The sequence below is a fragment of the Pseudorasbora parva genome, chromosome 5 (genome assembly GCF_024679245.1).
Source record: "Pseudorasbora parva isolate DD20220531a chromosome 5, ASM2467924v1, whole genome shotgun sequence".
Classification (NCBI taxonomy): domain Eukaryota; kingdom Metazoa; phylum Chordata; class Actinopteri; order Cypriniformes; family Gobionidae; genus Pseudorasbora; species Pseudorasbora parva.
Window position 1 is genome coordinate 49100193 of NC_090176.1, and position 20422 is coordinate 49120614.

General features: G+C 37.6%; 1 protein-coding gene across 2 annotated transcripts in view; it reads right to left on the minus strand.

Annotated features, from left to right (window-relative positions):
• Positions 1 to 20422, minus strand: part of tanc1b (tetratricopeptide repeat, ankyrin repeat and coiled-coil containing 1b) — a 237498-nt gene that overhangs the window by 71431 nt on the left and 145645 nt on the right. For both annotated transcript variants that reach the window (XM_067444607.1, XM_067444606.1), the window contains exons 8-10: positions 16604 to 16723; positions 7627 to 7908; positions 6801 to 6949 (exon numbers count right to left, since the gene is read on the minus strand). In XM_067444607.1, the coding sequence (XP_067300708.1) occupies positions 6801 to 6949; positions 7627 to 7908; positions 16604 to 16723 (551 nt within the window). The remainder of the gene's footprint in view (positions 1 to 6800; positions 6950 to 7626; positions 7909 to 16603; positions 16724 to 20422) is intronic.

Here is a 20422-nt window from a genome sequence, read left to right on the forward strand (position 1 = left end):
CAGTCCTCGGCGTTTCAAAAGGCTGAAACAAGCCGTTCCAAACAACAGCGCTGGCATCGCTCCAGTCCCTCCTCTATGAACTTCAAAAACTTCAAAAGCAGAATCAGACATATTGAAACAGCACACATCCTAAGACACATCGCCGGGATTCTCTCGTTCTCTCCCCACAGCGAGCACTAATGAGGAATCTACGACTGCATTTACACCGCAGGACCTGCTGCACAGATGCAATATTCAGAGAAATTATACTTTTATTCAGCGAGGAACCATTAAATTGATTTTTTTTACAGCACCAATGTTAATTAAACAACAAAAGACAAAATCACTCACTGCTCCTGACTGAGTAACTCTGTAGCTTTAATAAGAATCAGTGTATATTTAATTCATAAAGTTAAGACTATGCAGTGCTGATTATTCAATGTATTGGATAAATGCTACTGTTAAACACCTACGTACTGTAGCTGGACATTTTAAAACACAGTTTATTTAATCTGTATCATATTGTATTTGTACTATAATTTGCATGTTTGTTCTAAAATTTAAAGTGCCCCTCTTATGGCATTGTAAAGGCTCCTAATTTAGTTTTTCAGTCTCCAATAACAGGTGTTCATGCATCAAAGGTAAAAAAAAACTTCTCATAATATACAGTACACATCACCACATTGTTCAATGATTCTCAAACGACTCGACGGATGAATAGTCTCTCTAAATCCCTCCTTTCCACGAGCCTGCTCTGTTCTGATTGGCCAGAAAGCTCAGTCTGTTGTGATTGGTCTACTGTGCACAACACATGTCAGAAGCTAAAAGACAATTACCATTACTAAACTATAAAAAAAATATGTTGGGTCACACTTTAGATTAGGCTCCAAAAATGTCATTATTAACTATGACTTTTTATTTTTTATTTTGCCTAAAAAAATTACTGATTGTTAAATGTTAGTTTACACCCCTACCTAAGTGGTCTGCCATTCTTTTTTCTCTTATGCTTTGTTAGCTTTTAAGGCAACATTTTTAAAAATGGAAATAAGTTTGGCTGTGCTGCTCAGTGACTTGCAAAATACTCTTAAAGCAACATGAAAAGGAACTGTGATATGATATTTTTGCCATATCGCCCACCCCTACATCTTCCATCAAGTCAGTCTGAGGGGAAATACTTCATCACACTGAAGCGCGGGTCTTCGAATAAAACAGCCGTGGTAAAAATAGAGACATCGCCACATATTTATCACAGTCCATTAGCAACATTACAGCACAACTGCATGTGCTCTTCATACAAGACACGAGTCTGCATCAAAACGAGACAAATATCCAAATCTACCTGAAGAAAAACAACTAAAAGAAAATATAAAACATTTCAGTAACACTTTAGGAACACATATTTACATGGGGAACACATTCACTATTAATTATGACTTTTTCCTCAATAAACTTCTTATTTACTGCTTATTAATAGTTAGTAAGGTAGTTTTTGTAGCATTTAGGTTTAGGTATTGGGTATGATTAAGAGATGTAGAATAAGTTCATGCAGAATAAGGCATAAATATGTGCTTTATAAGTACTAATAAAAAGCCAATATCCTAGTAATATGCATGGTATTAAGCAGCTAGTTAATAGTTAATAACTGAACCTTAAAATAAAGTGTTACCAACATTTAATTTTCCATTCGTCTGCTCCATGCATTGTGCTAGAGAGAAACTTCATCTGTAATGCGACTTTGCAGTTGCATAAAACCTATTTCTATGAACAAAACACCTCTGAAATCATCTGAGGGCACAGAATGAGCTGCTGCATGGTGAAAAAAAAAACCCGTTTTTTACACACAAAAATAACGTGTTTTGTCTAGACTGCATAAGAGCCTGAACGCGGTAATATCATTTTAAGTCAGTGGTTCTCAAACCTGTCCTGGAGGACCACCATTTTGTATGTCCCTATATCTGACACACCCATTTCAGATCTCGCAGTCTCTACTTATGAGCTCATGAGTTGAATCAGGTGTGTTAGATGAGGGAGACATACAAAATGTGCAGGGCTGGTGGTCCTCCAGGACAGGTTTGAGAACCACTGTTTTAAATGGTCAGTGTGCAAAGTGATTGCTCAAGATGTTTTGACAAGTACCTAACATAAATTTAACAGCTATATTGTTATAATGTAAGAAATTCCAAAACAGAAAGGGAATAATTTTTGCACAGTGGAAATGCTAACAATTCTAACAGCAAGAGAGCATACAGAGCATACAGTGGTGCTTGAAAGTTTGTGAAGCCCTTGCAGAATCTGAGAAAATGTGAAAACATTTAATAAAATAAGAGATCATACAAAATGCATGTTTTTTTCCTAGTACTGTCCTGAATAAGATATTTTACATAAAAGACAAAAAAATTTCCCTGTTCAAAAGTTTATGAACCCTTGATTTTCAATACTGTGTATCGTTCCCTGGATAATCAACGGCTGTGTTGTTTTGTGATGGTTGCTCTTGAGTCTCTTGTTTGTCCTGAGCAGTTAAACTTGCAGTTGAATTTCCTTCCACTGAGGACAATTGAAGGAATCAAATACAACTATTAAAAAAAAAAAGGTTCAAACATTTACTGACGCTCCAGAAGGGAACATGACGCACTAAGAGCCGTAAAAACTTCATACTCCCACTGTAGGATCTATGGAATCGACTCCTTGACTCTTATTTACTTTACATCACAACAGGGTCAGAAATAAGACAAATTTGCAGTTGTTATACACTTAAATTATTTCCCCTTGACACAAGCCTTAAAATCCCCTAATTGAAACCGCACACTTTTAGCGTGACCGTCCAAATTAGTCTAATTTAGCGATGAGTGGCTATCAACGTTTCTACCTAGCAGTTGCCGATGCTAATTTTACAGAGGAAAAAGTCACAAAAACTGCTGTTGTAGAGTGATGGCGCTAAATGCACATGATTGTCTTAAAAGGTGAGTTAAAGATACTATATTCTAAAATACAGACAATAATCTACACTTTTTTGTGTTTCTTCTTGATGTGCGTTTTTTAATGATTTATGGTTATTGATTATGAACACAAGGTTAGGCACAAATGGAAGACCAAATCTATATTTATTGCATTAATATATCATCAAATAAACTAAAGCTAGCATGTATAATTACAAACTAAAGTTGCTGTGACTGTTTTCTTTTTCTAAAGTAAGCACTCAAATGTGACAGTCTCGGTGACAGCTCTCTGACACACGCGGTGTGTCAGTGTCTGAATTCCTCGCTTTATTTAATTCACTCATTGCTTATAATACACTGCCATGCACTTAATAGGGATTAGAGAATCGGTAAACAAGTGAGCGATTTCGACACAGCGACACTGAAAGTCGATTCCTGTGCTGGAGTCCACCCCGACTCTGGGGCATTCAGAGTCGAGGAATTTACTCTTTTGGAGTTGACTCCTCATCACTAGAAAAGATGCTGCAAAACTGAAGATTTTTCAGGACCAGGGGGATATTTCTGAAGAACGTTCAGAACAAGCAAGAGACTCAAGACCAACCATCCCAAAACATATCCGTGGGTCATCCAGGACACAACACAGTATTAAGATTCAATGGTTCATAAACTTTTGAATGGGGTCATTTTTATAAATGATATATGCATACATCTTTTATCTAAAATATCTTATTCAGGACAGTATGATCCCTCTTATTTTGTTAAAATTATTCACATTCTCAAACTTTCAAACACTGTAAGAGTTTGCATGAACGTGTAAGACAAACAAACCAAGGGTTGAAAGTTTGGCTGGTTAACACGGTCCATTTAAACACTGCTGTTAGATGCACAACTCTGCAGGCAAAAACACTATATAACTGGATATAATAAGTATGTCCAACGTTTTCTGCATGCATAAATTATGTATACTCATGTAAAATGATACTTTACAGAAAATCTCAACTGCTTGACTGCTCGTGTCACCGCAAAATCTAACTATATTAGCAAACAGCTCTAATCTACTAAATGCGACTATGAGGCATGAACATATTATGCACATTACCATTATGATTTTCTGTAAAGCTGCTTTGAAACGATGTGTATTATGAAAAGCACTATACACATTTTACTTTACATGAAAAAGCCTTTTAATCATTGAAAGCTAAATAAATGTATCTGTAAAAGTATTTTGATTAAATTTAATATATTCTATGCATATACATATTTCATAGTATAGCAGATGGATGTGTTTGGTTCTCTTTCAGAGGCTCTCAAAGACAATAAATTCCATATGCTGTCATTAATGTCACAGATCAAAAACACAATCATTTTGAACAAAACAATATCCATTGATGTCAAATGTTATTACTTAATTTTGACCCCATATTGACATAAAGCACAATGTGAATAAAAAACTTTTATTCCCACTTTATATTAGGCGGCCTTAACTACTATGTACTAACATTTAAATTAATAATTTGATACAATGCAGTTATTGTTTACATACATGCTTTTACATTGTACTTAGATTTAAAAAACTTCATGCATGTAATTACATCTGTAATTAATTTCTGTAATTACATTTATAACTACACTGTTGACATTTCCCTTACACCTAACCCTAGCCTTTAACTTACCCATACACCACACCTGTCCTTAACTCTATCTGTATCCCACCTCAATATCAGCAAAAGTGTTTTGAAATACAATATGAACACATTAAGCGTTCATCCAAACAGGACTGTGACATAAACATCTTACATAAGAGACTGTCAGCACTGTAGATGAGGCAGGGGTCGTGACCCTGCACCTGTGATTCGGCTGCTGTACACCTGTGGGTTTTCATTAGGACCGCAGCTGAAAGATCCATCGGATGAGCCGCCCACTTCAATACACGGCTGTGTGAAATGTTCTATACATACAGGAAGCTAAAACCAGATACGGCTTTGTTGCTTCTGATGGAGGATTCGGTCCATGCAGGAATGTGTCAAATCAACATGGACTGGATTTTGAGCTTGGTTAAGGTTGACACGAGCAAATGTGTAAGCATTAGTCCTGAAACACGAGCTTCATGAGTTCAGCCAACATTCTCTCGACATACAGCTCATTTTCTAACAGAAAATTAAATTATGGGGTGGCTGTTAGAGATCTGGGTTGGAGTAAAAACTGGTTTTCACTAAATTAACACATTAATATTTGAAGGGGGTTCTAATGCTTTGATTCTCATGCTAAACATGGCCAAAGTTTCATAAAACTAGTTAGACATTTGATTAATTATTTCTGTGCCAAATACACTCCTTTAGCATTTTTTCGAGTATGGCCCTGTATGACCAGACTGGGTAAACCCCGCCTGATCTGCCAGCGATTTGATTTTGCTCTGCAACTCAGTCTGTAAAACCTGTACATTAATTTCTAATGCTTCTGTTACACTTTTATGGGAACCAATCACAGACTGGCTTATCCACCTGGCATGCTATTGGCGGGTTTAAAATGATGACAGATAGCAAAATGATGGGTAGTTGCCCGTTGATCACTCCTCTTGTGGTCTGACTGGTTGAAGGACTATCCAATTGCATGCAGAGTCATTCAAATAATGCTCGTTTGTCTCGCTTCTTGTGCAGTGAAAAAAAATACACAGCAGACTCCCCAGACCAATGTTCAATTTTAAAATTGAGCTTGGTCTGGTGATAGCCAGACAACTGTATGACATCATAAAGGGTGAAATTGCTTGTATGGGCACTTCTCCCAGATGAGAATCACACACACACACACACACACACACCAACCAGAGAGAGCGCAAGACCAGGCTCATCAACAAGCTTCTGTCTGTAACAGGAGCTGTCGGCGCCAACGTTGTGTTTTTAGATCACGAGATCAACAATGTCAGTAAAGAAGTGTGTTTCTGGTGTGAAGGAAAGATCACCTTGTTCAGCTTCACATATAACCCAGTGTTAAGGGAACAGTGGATGCAGATGGCGTTTCTGGAGTTCTGCATGTGTGTGTGTGTGTGTTCCCGGTCATGACTGTAAACTGCAGGCGGTGAGTGAAACTGAATCAAATGTGTTTTTTGTTGTTGTTGGCAATAGGTGTGTAAGTGCATATAATGTGAACAACAACAACATATAGTGAATAAAAAGTTATCCAGGGATAATGGCATGATGTATTGTGTGTGTGAGTGTCATAGGCGTGTGTGTTTGTGTTTTTGACTCTTTAGCCCTGCCCACTGCACTCCTCCACGAGTGCGGCTGTTCAGAAAGAATCGGTACAGCGTATCTGCCTTTTATAAACCTGATAAAACTAAAGACTCTTCAGAGATATGAAGGATCAACACTACTCTATAGGTAGTCAAGATTAACATAAGATTGGCAGAAACTGTGCGCGTTATGACCCTTTGATAATGTTAATTTATATGCACCAATATTATTATACAGATAGCAATATTTATCAAACTAAACTTTTACTAAAACATTTCAAAATGCCACAGAGTGAATGAATAGTGAATCAATGAATCAGCGTTCTGGTGGAAACAATTCATTAAACCAGACATTTTTTTAATAAAACACTTCATAGGGCCCTAAACATGTAATTTTTGTTAAACTTTTAATCACCTGATTTTAAATTATGTTTCATGATTTAATTTAATTAGACATGCTTGTTGATTACTGACATTTAATTCAAATTGAATTAAAACTTTTTTATTTGAGAAATTAAATTCATTTGAGAAAAAATAAAATGGATTTCACAGGTTCATCTCTCAGTCCTAGCGCTCAAACACATGAAAACACAGGGAGTTATGGTGCTTATGCAAACATCTTTTTCCACTTTTAATGAAAAGGTTTGTGCACGTACCTTTGCAGCCAGGCGTCTGACGGCCTCCTCGCGCCGGTGCTGCAGCTCAGGTGTGCTGGGACAGCTGCCGGTTCGCAGGGTGTTGGTGGCGCTGGGCGGAGGGGTCGGCTGAGGCGGCTGACTCAGAGGCAGATCTGAACTCGGCTCACCTGCACACGCGACATATGAATATTCACATGAGCTCAAACATCACCAGCTGGTGTTATTCTACCAAGACTAAGAGTCAAACATCAATACACAAACAACTCAGACCGTCATTATTGTTTCTTGGAAATAAAAGGTCTGTGTAAACGCACATATTGTACATGCATCACGTCGTAGATTACATGCCTCACAGAAATTTTCTTTCAAGAATTATATACATTGCTAATAAAATTGTTCTGATTGTTCAGCTTGAGATTGAAGTACACTACCTTTCAAAAGTTTGGGGTCAATAATTAATAAGAAATGTATATTTTATTCAGCCAAGGGCACATAAAATTGATCAAAGCAGGTAAGCGTAAAGACATCTATAATGTTACAAAAGATTTGTAAATCAAATAAACGCTTTAATCTTGGAGTAATGATGCTGAAAATTCAGCTTTGATCACAAGGATAAGTTACATTTTACAATATATTCACATAGAACACAGTTATTTTAAATCGTAATAATATTTCAAATTATTACTGATTTTACTGTATTTTTGTTCATATTTATGCAGGTTTGATGAGTGCATAAGACTTGTGTAAACTCTTACATTTAATTCAATGCAACATATGAATTAAATGTAATTTTTTTTTTAGGCAAGACTATCCAGACTCCTGAGCATGTGTGTTCAGGACTCACTTTTTGGAGATGCGCTCGGGCTGTTGGATGCGATCTGTCGCATGCGGCCGCCATGGCAACTGAGGGCCACGAGGCGGGAGATGATGGCGGTTTTGCCGAAACCCACGTTGCCGACAAGGATGGACCCGGAGCTCTCGCCTGATTCGCTGGGCCTCAGGTCATCCTCGAGCTGCTGAAACAGCCAATCGCGGCCCACGAACACAGAGTCAGTGGTGATGCTGGGAACCTCAAACAGCAGCGGCTTGAGCATGATGTCAGTGGGTTTGTACGGAGCAAAGCGAGCTGCAATACACACAACACACAGGTTTAATCACATGCAAACAAATCAGGGGATGCACGTTACATGTACATGCATCCTTATCTTCATGTCTTATTCAAGTCCGAAACTGACCAGACCTTAGAAGCATGGATAATACTTCACAAAAAACTATTTTCCTGCAGCTAACTTACTCAGGGGCAGTATTTTTATTTATTTATTATTGTGCATGATACAAAATAAGCATAGAAAAGAACACAATGATACACATAATACAGCACTGTGACATTATATTATGAACTTTTATCACTTTTAGTAGCTGCTTGTGTGAATATGAATGGCATACAGTGGCAGAAAACTGGATATCCATGATATCCATGCGTCACTGATATGATGATATTAGTGCTATATATGAACTTTTATCAGTGTTTCTCAACCATTTGGGCACCTTTGACATAAAATAAAGATGTCAAGTGCTTGGAAAGGCTGTTTGAGCAGCTATTATCTCTTTCCCCTTCAGCGTTTTTGAAAAATGTAGCTAGCCACCGCCAGCGTTTTTGATCATTTACACAGAAGTTTAATGGCCCCTTGAATATTTTTGTTCTATGAATATCGTAATATATCAAAAGAAAGAACAAAAAACAAAAAGAAACCCTGTTTTATTCTAGCTTCATGCATTCTTTTTTAATCAACGCTTGAATGTTGGTATGGTACATAAAAAAGCTACATTTTGAACAAAAAGCTGAGAAAATCGCATTTTTGTCAAAGACTACATCTGGAGTGGATTCAGAGCGATGATCAAAACACAGATGGAGAAGATGGAGTCCATCAACAGAAGCTTCACAGTCCTGTAGCTCGCTTTTATTTGTATCAGCAGCTAATTTCAAGATCAAAGCCCGCAACAGGAGAAAGGCAGTTACATTAAGGCAGATTACTGAGCACTATACGTTGTAAACACTCCACTTAAAGAACTTCAAGAAGAAAAAAGCTCTGGACACGGTCATATTATGATCACACTGATGTTGCTTCCTTTTTTAACAAGAATATTTTAGAGACGTTCAGGAAAAACACCTGTGAAATCTAAAAAAAACTTGATAATAGGCATGTGCCCGAAAAATAAAATAAAGAAATAATGAAATGAAATAAAACAAAACATAATTATGCTGCTGGTAGAGCTGATTCCGGATAAATTGAGAATCACAATTTTTTTGTGCTAAAAATAGAGATCAAGTTTCTCCCACGAGTCAGAATAGACAACTAAATAAAATAACAAAATAATAGTCATTTATTAGAGGTTCTGACAAAATTGTAATTGTTGCATTACTAGATAAATCAGTGTTTTTTCAATGACACACACTTTTAACAGTCCACCTACTGGTATAAGAATGTAATCGATACAACCTTTATTTGAAGCATCAAGTTGCTTATAAAACTTGAAAACCTTATCACTACCGTAGACATCGGTGATTATATCTAAAATATAAACTTTTATCCCAGTACTTATGACTTAATGCCACCGTGTGGTTTTGAAGCAGTTTCATACAAACTGCACTGTCTGAGTCAGAAAACACAGATTGTAATGTTCTCTGTAATCGTACTTTTTTAGGTTTATATACCTGGAAAAGGTTTAACACACAGTGAATTCGTGGTCATTTGGTCATGCATGGGTGTTTGATACGTGATTGCGATCTTTTAACGATTCATCGTGCTGGTCATGCTCAAGTAATTCTTCAGTGAAATACTGATATTTACAAAGAGTGATATTAATATACATATACTATGTGTGTGCATGTCAGCACTGCATTCTCAGATGAAATTGAGACTTTTTGGAATCCAGCACCTGCACACGAACACACACTCAACCCTCACACACCTGATACAGTACAGTCCCTGACAAAAGTCGTGTCACTTGTGTACAAATTGACCTAAAGTGCCACTGAAATATATTTCTAATCAAGACTTTTTTACAAGAAATGGCTCATTTTAATCCCACCAGCTTTTTTGATAATGTTTCAGTGAAAAACTAAACTTTCAAAAAGTATTCTAATATTCACAGCTTGGTAAAGCCCATTGAGTCAATTTTTGCAAAGACATAAGTGTTGTCGCCTTGTCATATGAGCTTCACCTGTGACTAATAATGGATCAATTAGGTCTCAAGTGTGTATAAAAAGAACCCCAGTACGCTAGACCTTCACATCAACTGCAACTAGACCTCTGCAAACATGCCTAAGATTCACCCTGAGACTAAAGTTTTGATTATCAAGAGGCTGAAGACCAGATCCACTGCTGATGTGGCAGACACCTTCAATGTGTCTCAGCGTCAAGTACAGAGGATAAAAAAAAGATTTGAAGAGACTGGATACGTTTTTGACAAGCCCAGGTCAGGCAGACCTCGCAAGACAACTGCTCGAGAGGACCGTTTGTTGGCTTGAAAATCCAAGGCCAGCCCATTTTCCACTGCAGCAGAGCTCCACGAGACCTAGTCACCTGAAGTCCCTGTGTCAACCAGAACAGTTTGTCGGAATCTGTCTCGAAATGGCCTCCATGGTCGAATCAGCTCCCAGAAGCCAGCACTAAACAAAAGACAATTGAAAAACCGTGTGGCATTTGCCAAGGCCCACAGCCTGCTAAAAGGATGGACGCTGGAAAAGTGGCAGAAGGTGGATTTTTCAGATGAATCTTCTGTTGAATTACACCGCAGTCGCCGCAAATATTGCAGGAGACCTACTGGAGCCAGAATGGATCCGAGATTCACCCAGAAAACAGTGAAGTTTGGTGGCGGAAAAATCATGGTCTGGGGTTACATCCAGTATGGGGGTGTGCGAGAGATCTGCAGGGTGGAAGGCAACATCAATAGTCTAAAATACCAAGAAATCTTAGCTACCTATTATATTCCCAACCATAAAAGAGGCCAAATTCTGCAGCAGGACGGTGCTCCATCGCATACTTCCATCTCCACATCAAAGTTCCTCAAGGCGAAGAAGATCAAGATGCTCCAGGATTGCCCAGCCCAGTCACCAGACATGAACATCACTGAGCATATGTGGGGTAGGATGAAAGAGGATGCATGGAAGACGAAACCAAAGAATATTGATGAACTCTGGGAGGCATGCAAGACTGCTTTCTTAGCTATTCCTGATGACTTCATCAATAAATTGTATGAATCCTTGCCAAACCGCATGGATGCAGTCCTTCAAGCTCATGGAAGTCATACAAGATATTAAATTTGAATCTCACAGCACCAAAACTTAATTTGCTGACATATTTTTGTATTTGCAGTAAATTTGTTCAATTTCTGTATAGGCGACAAAACTTTTGTCTTGCCCAAATTTGACCTTTCTGTCTTGATTAAATGATAAAAAAAATTCTGTGAATTTTTTTTATTTCAGTGCATTAAACATCATTTGGGAGGGTTTTAGCCTTACATATGAGCTATTTCTAACACCAATTAATTAATTAAAAGTCAGGTTAATATCAGGTATTTCTAGAAAATAGATAAGCGACAAGACTTTTGTCAGGGACTGTACATTGCCTGTAGAAACTGGAATAAAAAACACTCGAGGCGAATCCTGCCCCCATCAGAGGTAAAGAATCTCTGCTCCCATTGGCTGTGATTGAATCAAACCTTGGATGTCTGTCATTATTCATCAGAACATTCAACAGGGTCAGAATAGCAGCTGAACACTGACACAAACACACACACACACACACACACACACACACACACACACACACACACACACACACACACACACACACACACACACACACACACACACACACACACACACACACACACACACACACACACACACACACACACACAGCAGCTCCTGCAGAACACACATTAGCTCGACCCTCAGGGTACACAAGCGTTTATATAAGAGAAAGAGACAAACAGATGGACTGAGAGGAAAAACATGTGTATTTAACGATGTTCCCTTGCATTATTAATGGACTTAACTATTTAAGACACTTCCTTTTGTGCATGGAGAGCGTTTCCTTATTCACATCCAAGTCCTGAGTGGGTTAACAGATCTATACGGAAAAGTTTTTATCAAAAGACCATCCAACAGTTTCAGACTGCCAGTGTGGTCAAGAACATATTTGGGTCAAATTTTATTTTACAATTTAAAAAATAAATAAATAAACAGACTAAAATGTCGAGGTGCAACCATCAGCATATCAGATATAGCATAAAAAAGCCAGAAACTGGTTTTGATTAATTAACTGCACGAAGGCACTGAGTTGTGTAATCTACAGAAAATATTATGTATAAACATAATATATGATGTTTATATAATGTACAGCCCGACTGATATGGGTTTTTGGGGGCCGATACCAATATTATGGAGCAAAAAAAGTCAGATAGTAATATATCATCTGTTATTCTTTGTATATAATATTATATACATACATTATTTATAAATACAACAGAACAAACATACAAATGAAAAAGTTATTTTCATGTTTTTCTTGTAAGTCTAAACAAGATTTCCAGGTAGAGGGCGCTATTAAACATCTCTCGAACGAGTAAAGAGTCTCCTGATCAAAACACAGGCGAAGAAACAGCAGAAACCAGCAATCTTATATAAGCAGAGGCATATGTAAAATAATGTGATCATCAACATTAAACAGCATCTAAATCAAAACTACGTTCATCGTTCTAAATCCCATCTGTATGAAAGTTAGTCGCGATTTTCTTAGCTTTTTTCATGAAACTTATATACATGAAGCTTCCTTTAGATATATTTGCATGTTCAGATATCCATACAAGATATTATGTTGGCCAAGAAAATTGTGAAAATTACCAATAACGCTGGTGGTGATGGCAAATTTCATGTTTACGTTCACTTATGTAGTTCACTTATGTTCACAAAGACTATGTTTACGATGATACTCGACAAGAAAGGTATTTTTACATAATTTTGTGTGAATATTCACGCGCTGTAAGATGCGTGGGCACGTGTTCATATCGCGGCATATACGACAATGCCGACATAACTGCGACTGCAGTGACATATCATTCAATAAAATCAGTAGACCGATAAATCAGTCGGGCTCTAATATTATGTACATTACGTTATCAGGGTTTGAAATTAACACCTGCCAAATGTGGGTAAAAATCAACTGTGGCGGGTAATGCAGTAAAATCCCTAGCCAATCTGGCGGGTTACTAATTATTGTTTAATCACTTTGCTGGGGAAGTTAATGCAAGCCAAATCTGCGCAGATTTAGAGCAAATACTTAACTCATGAGTCATCATGCAGGGTATTTGCACAGAATCTGCGCATATCTAGCTTACTCTAACATACACGTAACTACGCAAAAAAATAATAATTTCACAGCGCGCTTGTCCCTTTGCATTGAAGATAAACAAAACAATGTGGTGATACTTGAAAAACAGCACTTCCTCACTACAATTTTAGCAGACCATGGCTTATCCTGAGAGCACAGGTTTGCTTTGTTCCATGTGGTTTCATGTTCTTTGACTCTATCGATCTGTCCACCTAAAATACATTTTTGGTGGAAAGGATGAGGATGAAATAGGAAGGAAAGAGATGGCTGGATGACAGGATTTTCTTTTAATAAGAATTTACTGTATGAGATCCAATTTATATTATATATAAGCTAGAGGTGTGCGATACATATTGTCTGCGATAATATCGTAACTGCAGGTTAATAATTTGTCACCTCTGAGCTGCAGTAAATAGTCTGTGTAAATGATCTACATGTCACTTCAGATGCAGCTTCTGTGTTTCTTCTGCACTGCAAAGATCAATTTTGTTGATATTTATTTCATTTGATTGGTAACAGCCCTATTGTGTCTTATTATTATAATACCTTTGTATTAAATTTATTAAATTGACACAAAATATATAAACTGTGACATACTTAATCTGGTTTATTTCTTTCTTCTTTTTCAGCCAGTAGAAGTTCTGAATGGCCAGTAAAATTTAGTAGCCCAATTGAGTGGCTGAATAAGTTGAGAGTGAATAAGTTAATTTCAAACCCTGTACATTATGCATTTGAACTGTTGTTCAATAAAACCATATGATTACTTGCTTTTGATACTTTATTTGAACCAATTATTATTGCCTCATTGTTATTATACATGTATCAAGTCATTTTAAAGGCTATTGTTTGCTTAGGTTGATTGTATTACCACAAAATTAAAAATGAATCGGCAAAATAGTTGACAGATTACTCAATTGCAAAAATAATCGATAGTGACATCCCTACTAGCTAGTTAACTTTAATGCATGCGTTTTTGGACTCATATAAAACATGATCAACATAGTAATCTATAAAATAAAATAAAAGTTATATTGTTTGTTAAAATCTGTATCAGTGCATCCTAAGGTGCAAGTTATGAAAATATATATAAAAAATTGCAGGTATACTTTTTTTTTTGGGATCAACTTTTGGTGAACCGCCGCCTCAATGTGTACGCTGCTTCTGTAGCCCTGCCCACCGACTCATGGAGCTAAACTGATTGCGTTATCGAGCAATAAACACGCTGAAGATAGCAAGATAATCGTTTGTAAACAAGACTACAGGTCGAGCTGGATTTGCAGACAGTGAGATTAAAACACACTGCTGTGCCTTCTATATTGGATCCGACAGGAATGGTACAACACACTTATGAGTAAAACATGTTTTTTATTTATTTTATTTTTTTATGTGATAGTAGCTATTTCATTGTTACAGATCGTATTGATTATGTGTACGTGACGTGTCTAACAGAGCATACAGCACGCTGTCACAGGCTGGAGAAATCCTAATTTGTTGGTTTATTGCGAGATCAGACTCCAAGGGCTGGCAAATCCCAACGTCCCGGGGCTGTGTGTTTTCCAGACGGGCTACCAAAACGTAAGCCTGTCGGCAGGTCGGTGAATCTTAAATAGTAAAATAACATTAATTGATTTACGTTGTGTCTCAAGAGCGTGCGTGTGTGTGTGTGGCTCATGGTTATATTCACCGATTGGGCAGGCCAAGTAATACAAAAATAAATCAATCACGGGTGGATGAGAGATAAATCAATGTGTTTGTCTGATGAATACGTTTTGAGACTGAGCCCCGTCAGATAATTATTCCAGCCACTTTCAAAACAATTATTCCCTCATGTCAACTGACAGGGGAGCTAAAGCTTATTGAATATGCAAATCTTATCCAATCATAGCCGTGGCCGTTTACTTCTAAGGGTGTGTTCAACCGAAAAAAGAAAAAAAAAAACACTAAGTCCTGGTCCGCTTAGCGCTCACACTGGCATTTTTAACAGCGAACCTAAAGTTACCGAACCAAAGGCATAGGGATACGGTCACAATCTGATTGGTCAACTTTTATGACGTATATTTCGCGACGGAGCTCGCTTACTGAACATTAAAAACAATGCTGTGTGCTGGATAAACGTGACCATTTTATGCATGTTCATATGGTTTTATTTTTACCGGCTGAGAACTCACAAAAAGCTCATAAAATGTTCAAAACAGCAGCAGGATTTCCTCTGTTGTATGCAGAAATGAAGATCTGCTGCAAAGAGACGGCAGTTCCGTCGCCTGTCCCGACTAATGAGGGCAACACAGGTCCTTTGATGAGAAGAACCAGGCATGCTTTTTGTGCGTTTTTTTCTAGCATTTTCGAAACATGCTCGTCGGACCAAATATTGATTAGGCATTTTACCTCCTTGTTGCTCCACATTTGCCTACTCATTTTGGATACACCGATCTTTCCGCGTTGTCAAATCAGCTGACTTGTAGCGTCACATCTGAGGCCTGTTGCATGAAGCTAGCTGAACAAACTGAGTTTCAGGGTAGGTTTAGAGTTGACAAATCCAGATAAATCCAGCCTGGTTCAACTGTTTCTCAAAGCTCGGTATAAACGTTCTCTGTCAATTCAGGGTTAAAGGAAGTGTATGTAAGATTGTGGCCAAAACTGTTACTGCAATCACTGCCCCCTCTCCCCCTCCCCCTGACTGGAGGTTGCCAGATTGGCTGCAGGATCAGCAGGAACGTTTGTAGATCTGCAGCTGTGGTAACTAGAGCAGATCTGGCAACCCGAATGTTGAAACACTACTGACTTCGTGATTGGTCGATAGGTGGAAGGAGGAGCTAGTCATGTCAATATCAACATCAGTTGAGGGCTGCAACAACAACTTTTAAATGACAATATCCTGGCCAGACTATTGTTGTCAGTGATATAAGTATTTGAAATTAACATGATTTCTTAATGTCTAGTGACATATCAGGGCCATTTTATGATTAATTGAAATACATTTCTTACATACAGTTCCTTTAATCCAGAGTTTGCGATCAACTCTCAAGTGCGTGCACCTGAAACTGTGACACGTGCAACAAATAGCCAATCACAGCGTCCGTTTGATTCACTTCAAAACTAAAAATCATGAACCATAAATACTGTATATTTTTCCATGAAGAAAATTAAGCCCCAAATTCTCCTTTTCTATGACAATTTAAATGTTTTTTTGTTTTTTTTTGTTTTTAGACATAATATGCATGAATTTGGGTTGAAAATAAGAATAATTGCCATGCAAATTATGACCGAAAAAATAATTGTCCTAATTAATGGGCTTCATTTTTTAATGCTTTTTCTTTTGATTTTAGGGTAAAAACGTTCATAATAAGTTTCATGACATTCTTAAAGAAGTAAAGAGAAAGCCCAAGCGCACAGAACAATTGCATGATGGGATTGTGACTGTACCTTTGTCGTGTGGAGCTCTGCCCCCGGTGTTGTGCCAGGGCAGGCGGATGGACGTGCGCAGGGGGGTGTTTCGCTGTTCATCAAGATAGCTCAGATCCTCCAGCTTAGTGGAGCTTGTTGCTGAAAAAGACAGAATTGCAAAGGTTTTACTCCATCCAACATTAAGCATGTTTAGATGCACAACAAAACACTTATAATAACTCCCAAAAATCAGCTTATTGAATTAATCCATCGCCCGGTTTATATACAAACCAATATCCCAGCAATGCAAGTAAACAGTGTTTACAAGACTTTATTAATAAATCAAATTATTTCTCCATAGTAACATCAAAACCTAACCATTTGTGCATCCATCTCTGAGTATTTCATATGTCAGTCGTGTTGTTAAAGAGTATTTCAAAATGTCAATGAGACTCATATTCTCCTCTCCTGCAGTTACCGATGCAATATTTTAACTGTACCACTTCTGCACGAGATGAGAACACATTTCGATAACTTCTTGGGTCAGGAAAAGAGGAGTTTGCAAATATATTTCCTCCTCCCCTACTGCCAAACACATGCTTCCCTGTCATGCAAAAATCTAGCTGTTTGTCAGTTTATGCTTAAGTTGTTTAAGACCATACTCAGATAAAGGAAAACAGGTTAATGCATTTACATGACCATGTGCATTGTCGACTTATTAAGCGTAATCAGGTTAAGAAAGTGCATGTAAAAACGCTAATTAGACATTGGCGCTATAAAAAAAGCAAGAATAAGGGTTGGGTATCGTTTTTTTGTTTGTTTACGATACCAGTGCCAAACCGATACTTTTAAAACGGTACCAGTGTCTAATACTTTTTTAAGAGCCACAAAACGACAGTGATTAACATTAAAGGATGGATTTTTATTTAAAAAAATAATAATAATTATTATTATATAAATTGAACAATTTATTAAAAGTTTAAAGTACACTTAAATATGTAAACATAAAAAAATACAAAACACAACAAATTCACAATAAACCCTAAGCCACCTAACCCAACTACAAGAACTAAATAACAGTTACACTACTAATAATAACAGCAAAATAGTCCGTGTTCGTGATATGCTACAAAACAGCTTCAAGTTTAAGGATTTGTTTAGCAGAAATATGACCATATAGAGCCTCCTCTGGCCAAATATTTTAGAACGCATCACCTTATTTCAATGGCGACGAGTGCTGTTTAACAGATGTATCGCTTTTAAATTTATTTTTAATCACAAACTTGTTAACTATGTCATGAACTGATATCTGATAACTTGATTTTCAAATAGTGAATGTGTTTTTTCATTTAAAACCCTTTATAATGATCATGTTAGTCAATCTATAAAGCGCAATGGGTACCGCCATGTTAGTTTGTGCTGCGATTCAAAGAATCGGATCTGTCAGATTTACATCACGTCTATAAGTAAAGAATAGAGTAAACTATATAGTTAATTATACAATGAGTATCTGATTTGAATAAAACGTAGTCAAATTATAACTTAAAAGGATTGTTATAGCCTGATGCATGACTAGTTATAGATGTACGTTATAGTCTGTGAGTACACCAGTGTGTGTGTGTGTTTTTTGCTAGCACTTATTCGCATTTAATTGTCTGAAACCTAAAATAAACATTATGTGACTTAACAGTTGCTGAATAGTCACTGAATAGTTGTGATATGTGAAAAGCGCCTTCAAATGCCTTCACCAAAATCTGTGTTCTGATTCGGTCCGCTTACACACCAGTTATAAAGGAGCCCGGTACCCAAGCCTAGCAAATATATGAATCAGACACCCATTACAGTTATCCTCAGATTCAAGGCTGGGTTAAAGGTCGCTGACCACAGCATTGGCATTGACCTGTGTGACATAAACGTGGAACCGTGCAGGGAGAAAGATGACATCATCCTCAATGCAAATCCCGAGCAGCATCCATAATAAACACTGTAAAGAATGAATGGATGAACAGAACCAGGTCACTGAACACACAGACACACACACTGAACAATCAAAGACATTTTAAAAGGGTTATGACCCGCTTAAAAGTACCCTTATGACCATTTGAGAGCTTTATTTCTACAATGCAAAAGTTAAATTGGGAAATTTCAGAGCACGGCCTCTAATGTGCATTCATGCATCGCTGTCTGAAACTAAAACACCAGCAACCTGTTCACACAATTCACAACCTGCTCTGTAACTACTTTCCACGCTCGCATCGAAGCTCTTGGTACTCACAGACTGCATGTGGACGCGTTCTTCAGGCAAAGACAGACGCGGCCCCGCAAACCTCTCTCTCTCTCTCTCTCTCCTCAGGACGCCTCCATGCTCACCCACAGCATTCAACTGGTGAAGGGAACCGCAGCCCGAGTCACTGCATCGCCGAACGCATCCACAAAGCATCAGAGAGAAATCGCTGCCGCACCTCTCCGCTCCGCAAGCCAAATGAAAGAATGGATGGAAAATAGGAGCGGGATGAAACAGTGGTGGTCTCTCTCTATCTCTCCTCTCCTACAGAGCGCCTGATTACAGTTTGTAGCGGGCAGCCGGGGGAGAAATAATCTATGATCCTTCCCGGAGAAAGAAAGCTAATAAAACAGAGCTGAAGGAGAACAGGACAGACAGGCGAAGAACTGAATGAAGAGAGGAGGGAGCCGTCATTGAGGAGACGGGTGATGGAGAGAGAGAGAGTGAGCGAGCGCAGTAAACCCCAGTTTTAAACAGCCTCACTGATCAAAATGATTCTGTGATGGAAATACTACAGAACTAATGTAATTTCTACCGAAACAAGCATGTTCTTAAGACGTAATTAAAGAATGAAAGAAATTAAAGTGTACATATTAACATATACTTAAAAACACTTACTCAACTTTTTGCATTTTTCACTGTTTCACAGCTGTATATACACTGTTTTATCATTGCTTTTATTGTTAGGTTTAGTAACTTGCTGTTTTGTGACATCTGGAGTTCATTTTCTACTCTACTGCTCAAAAATTATCCATCGAATGCTTCCGTTATTGTTTATTGTGTACCAAGTGTTGAGGTTTCTGTGTTCGGGTGGGTACCACATTACTTTTACTATATATGTTGTCTACACAATATCTACTGAATTATTATGGTCTAAGTAAAACATACATTTTTTGTCAAGTAACTATCTCACTGCTTTTAAAGAAAAACAGAAATCCACTAGAATGTGGTTTGTATCGTCCCATTTCTTTGATAAATTGTTTCTACAAAATTCTTGCCAAACTTCTGTCTAACCATCTTTAAAATATTATGTGTCAAATAATTTCACAGGATCAAACTGGATTTATTCAGGAAATATATTCCTTTTCTAATGTAAGGCGTCTTTTTAATATATTTTACTCCCCTCATTCAGAAAGTCCAGAGGTGGTACTGTCACTTGACGCTGAAAAAGCATTTGGCCATTTTGAATGGAACTATCTTTTTAAGGCCTTAGAGAAGTTTGGATTTGGTCCTTCTTTTATTTCTTGGATTAAAATTTTATTTGCAGCCTCTAAAGCTTAAGTATTTACCAATAATGTCTATTCAGAGCATTTCAGACAACAATGTGGCACAAGACAAGGTTGTCCCCTCTCTCCATTGCTATTTGCCCGACGATCCAGTTCACAGTTTTGTGGTATCACCCGTTCCGCTATAGTGCATAAGGTTTCTTTGTATGTGGATGGCCTTGTTTTATTTTTTATCTAACCCTCTTTTTTAAATTCCTCAAATTCTCTCTATTCTTTAGTAGCTTTAGTAGATTCTCAGGTCAAACATACACTTTAAAAGCATGGTTTAATTCAGTCATAATGTTTTGA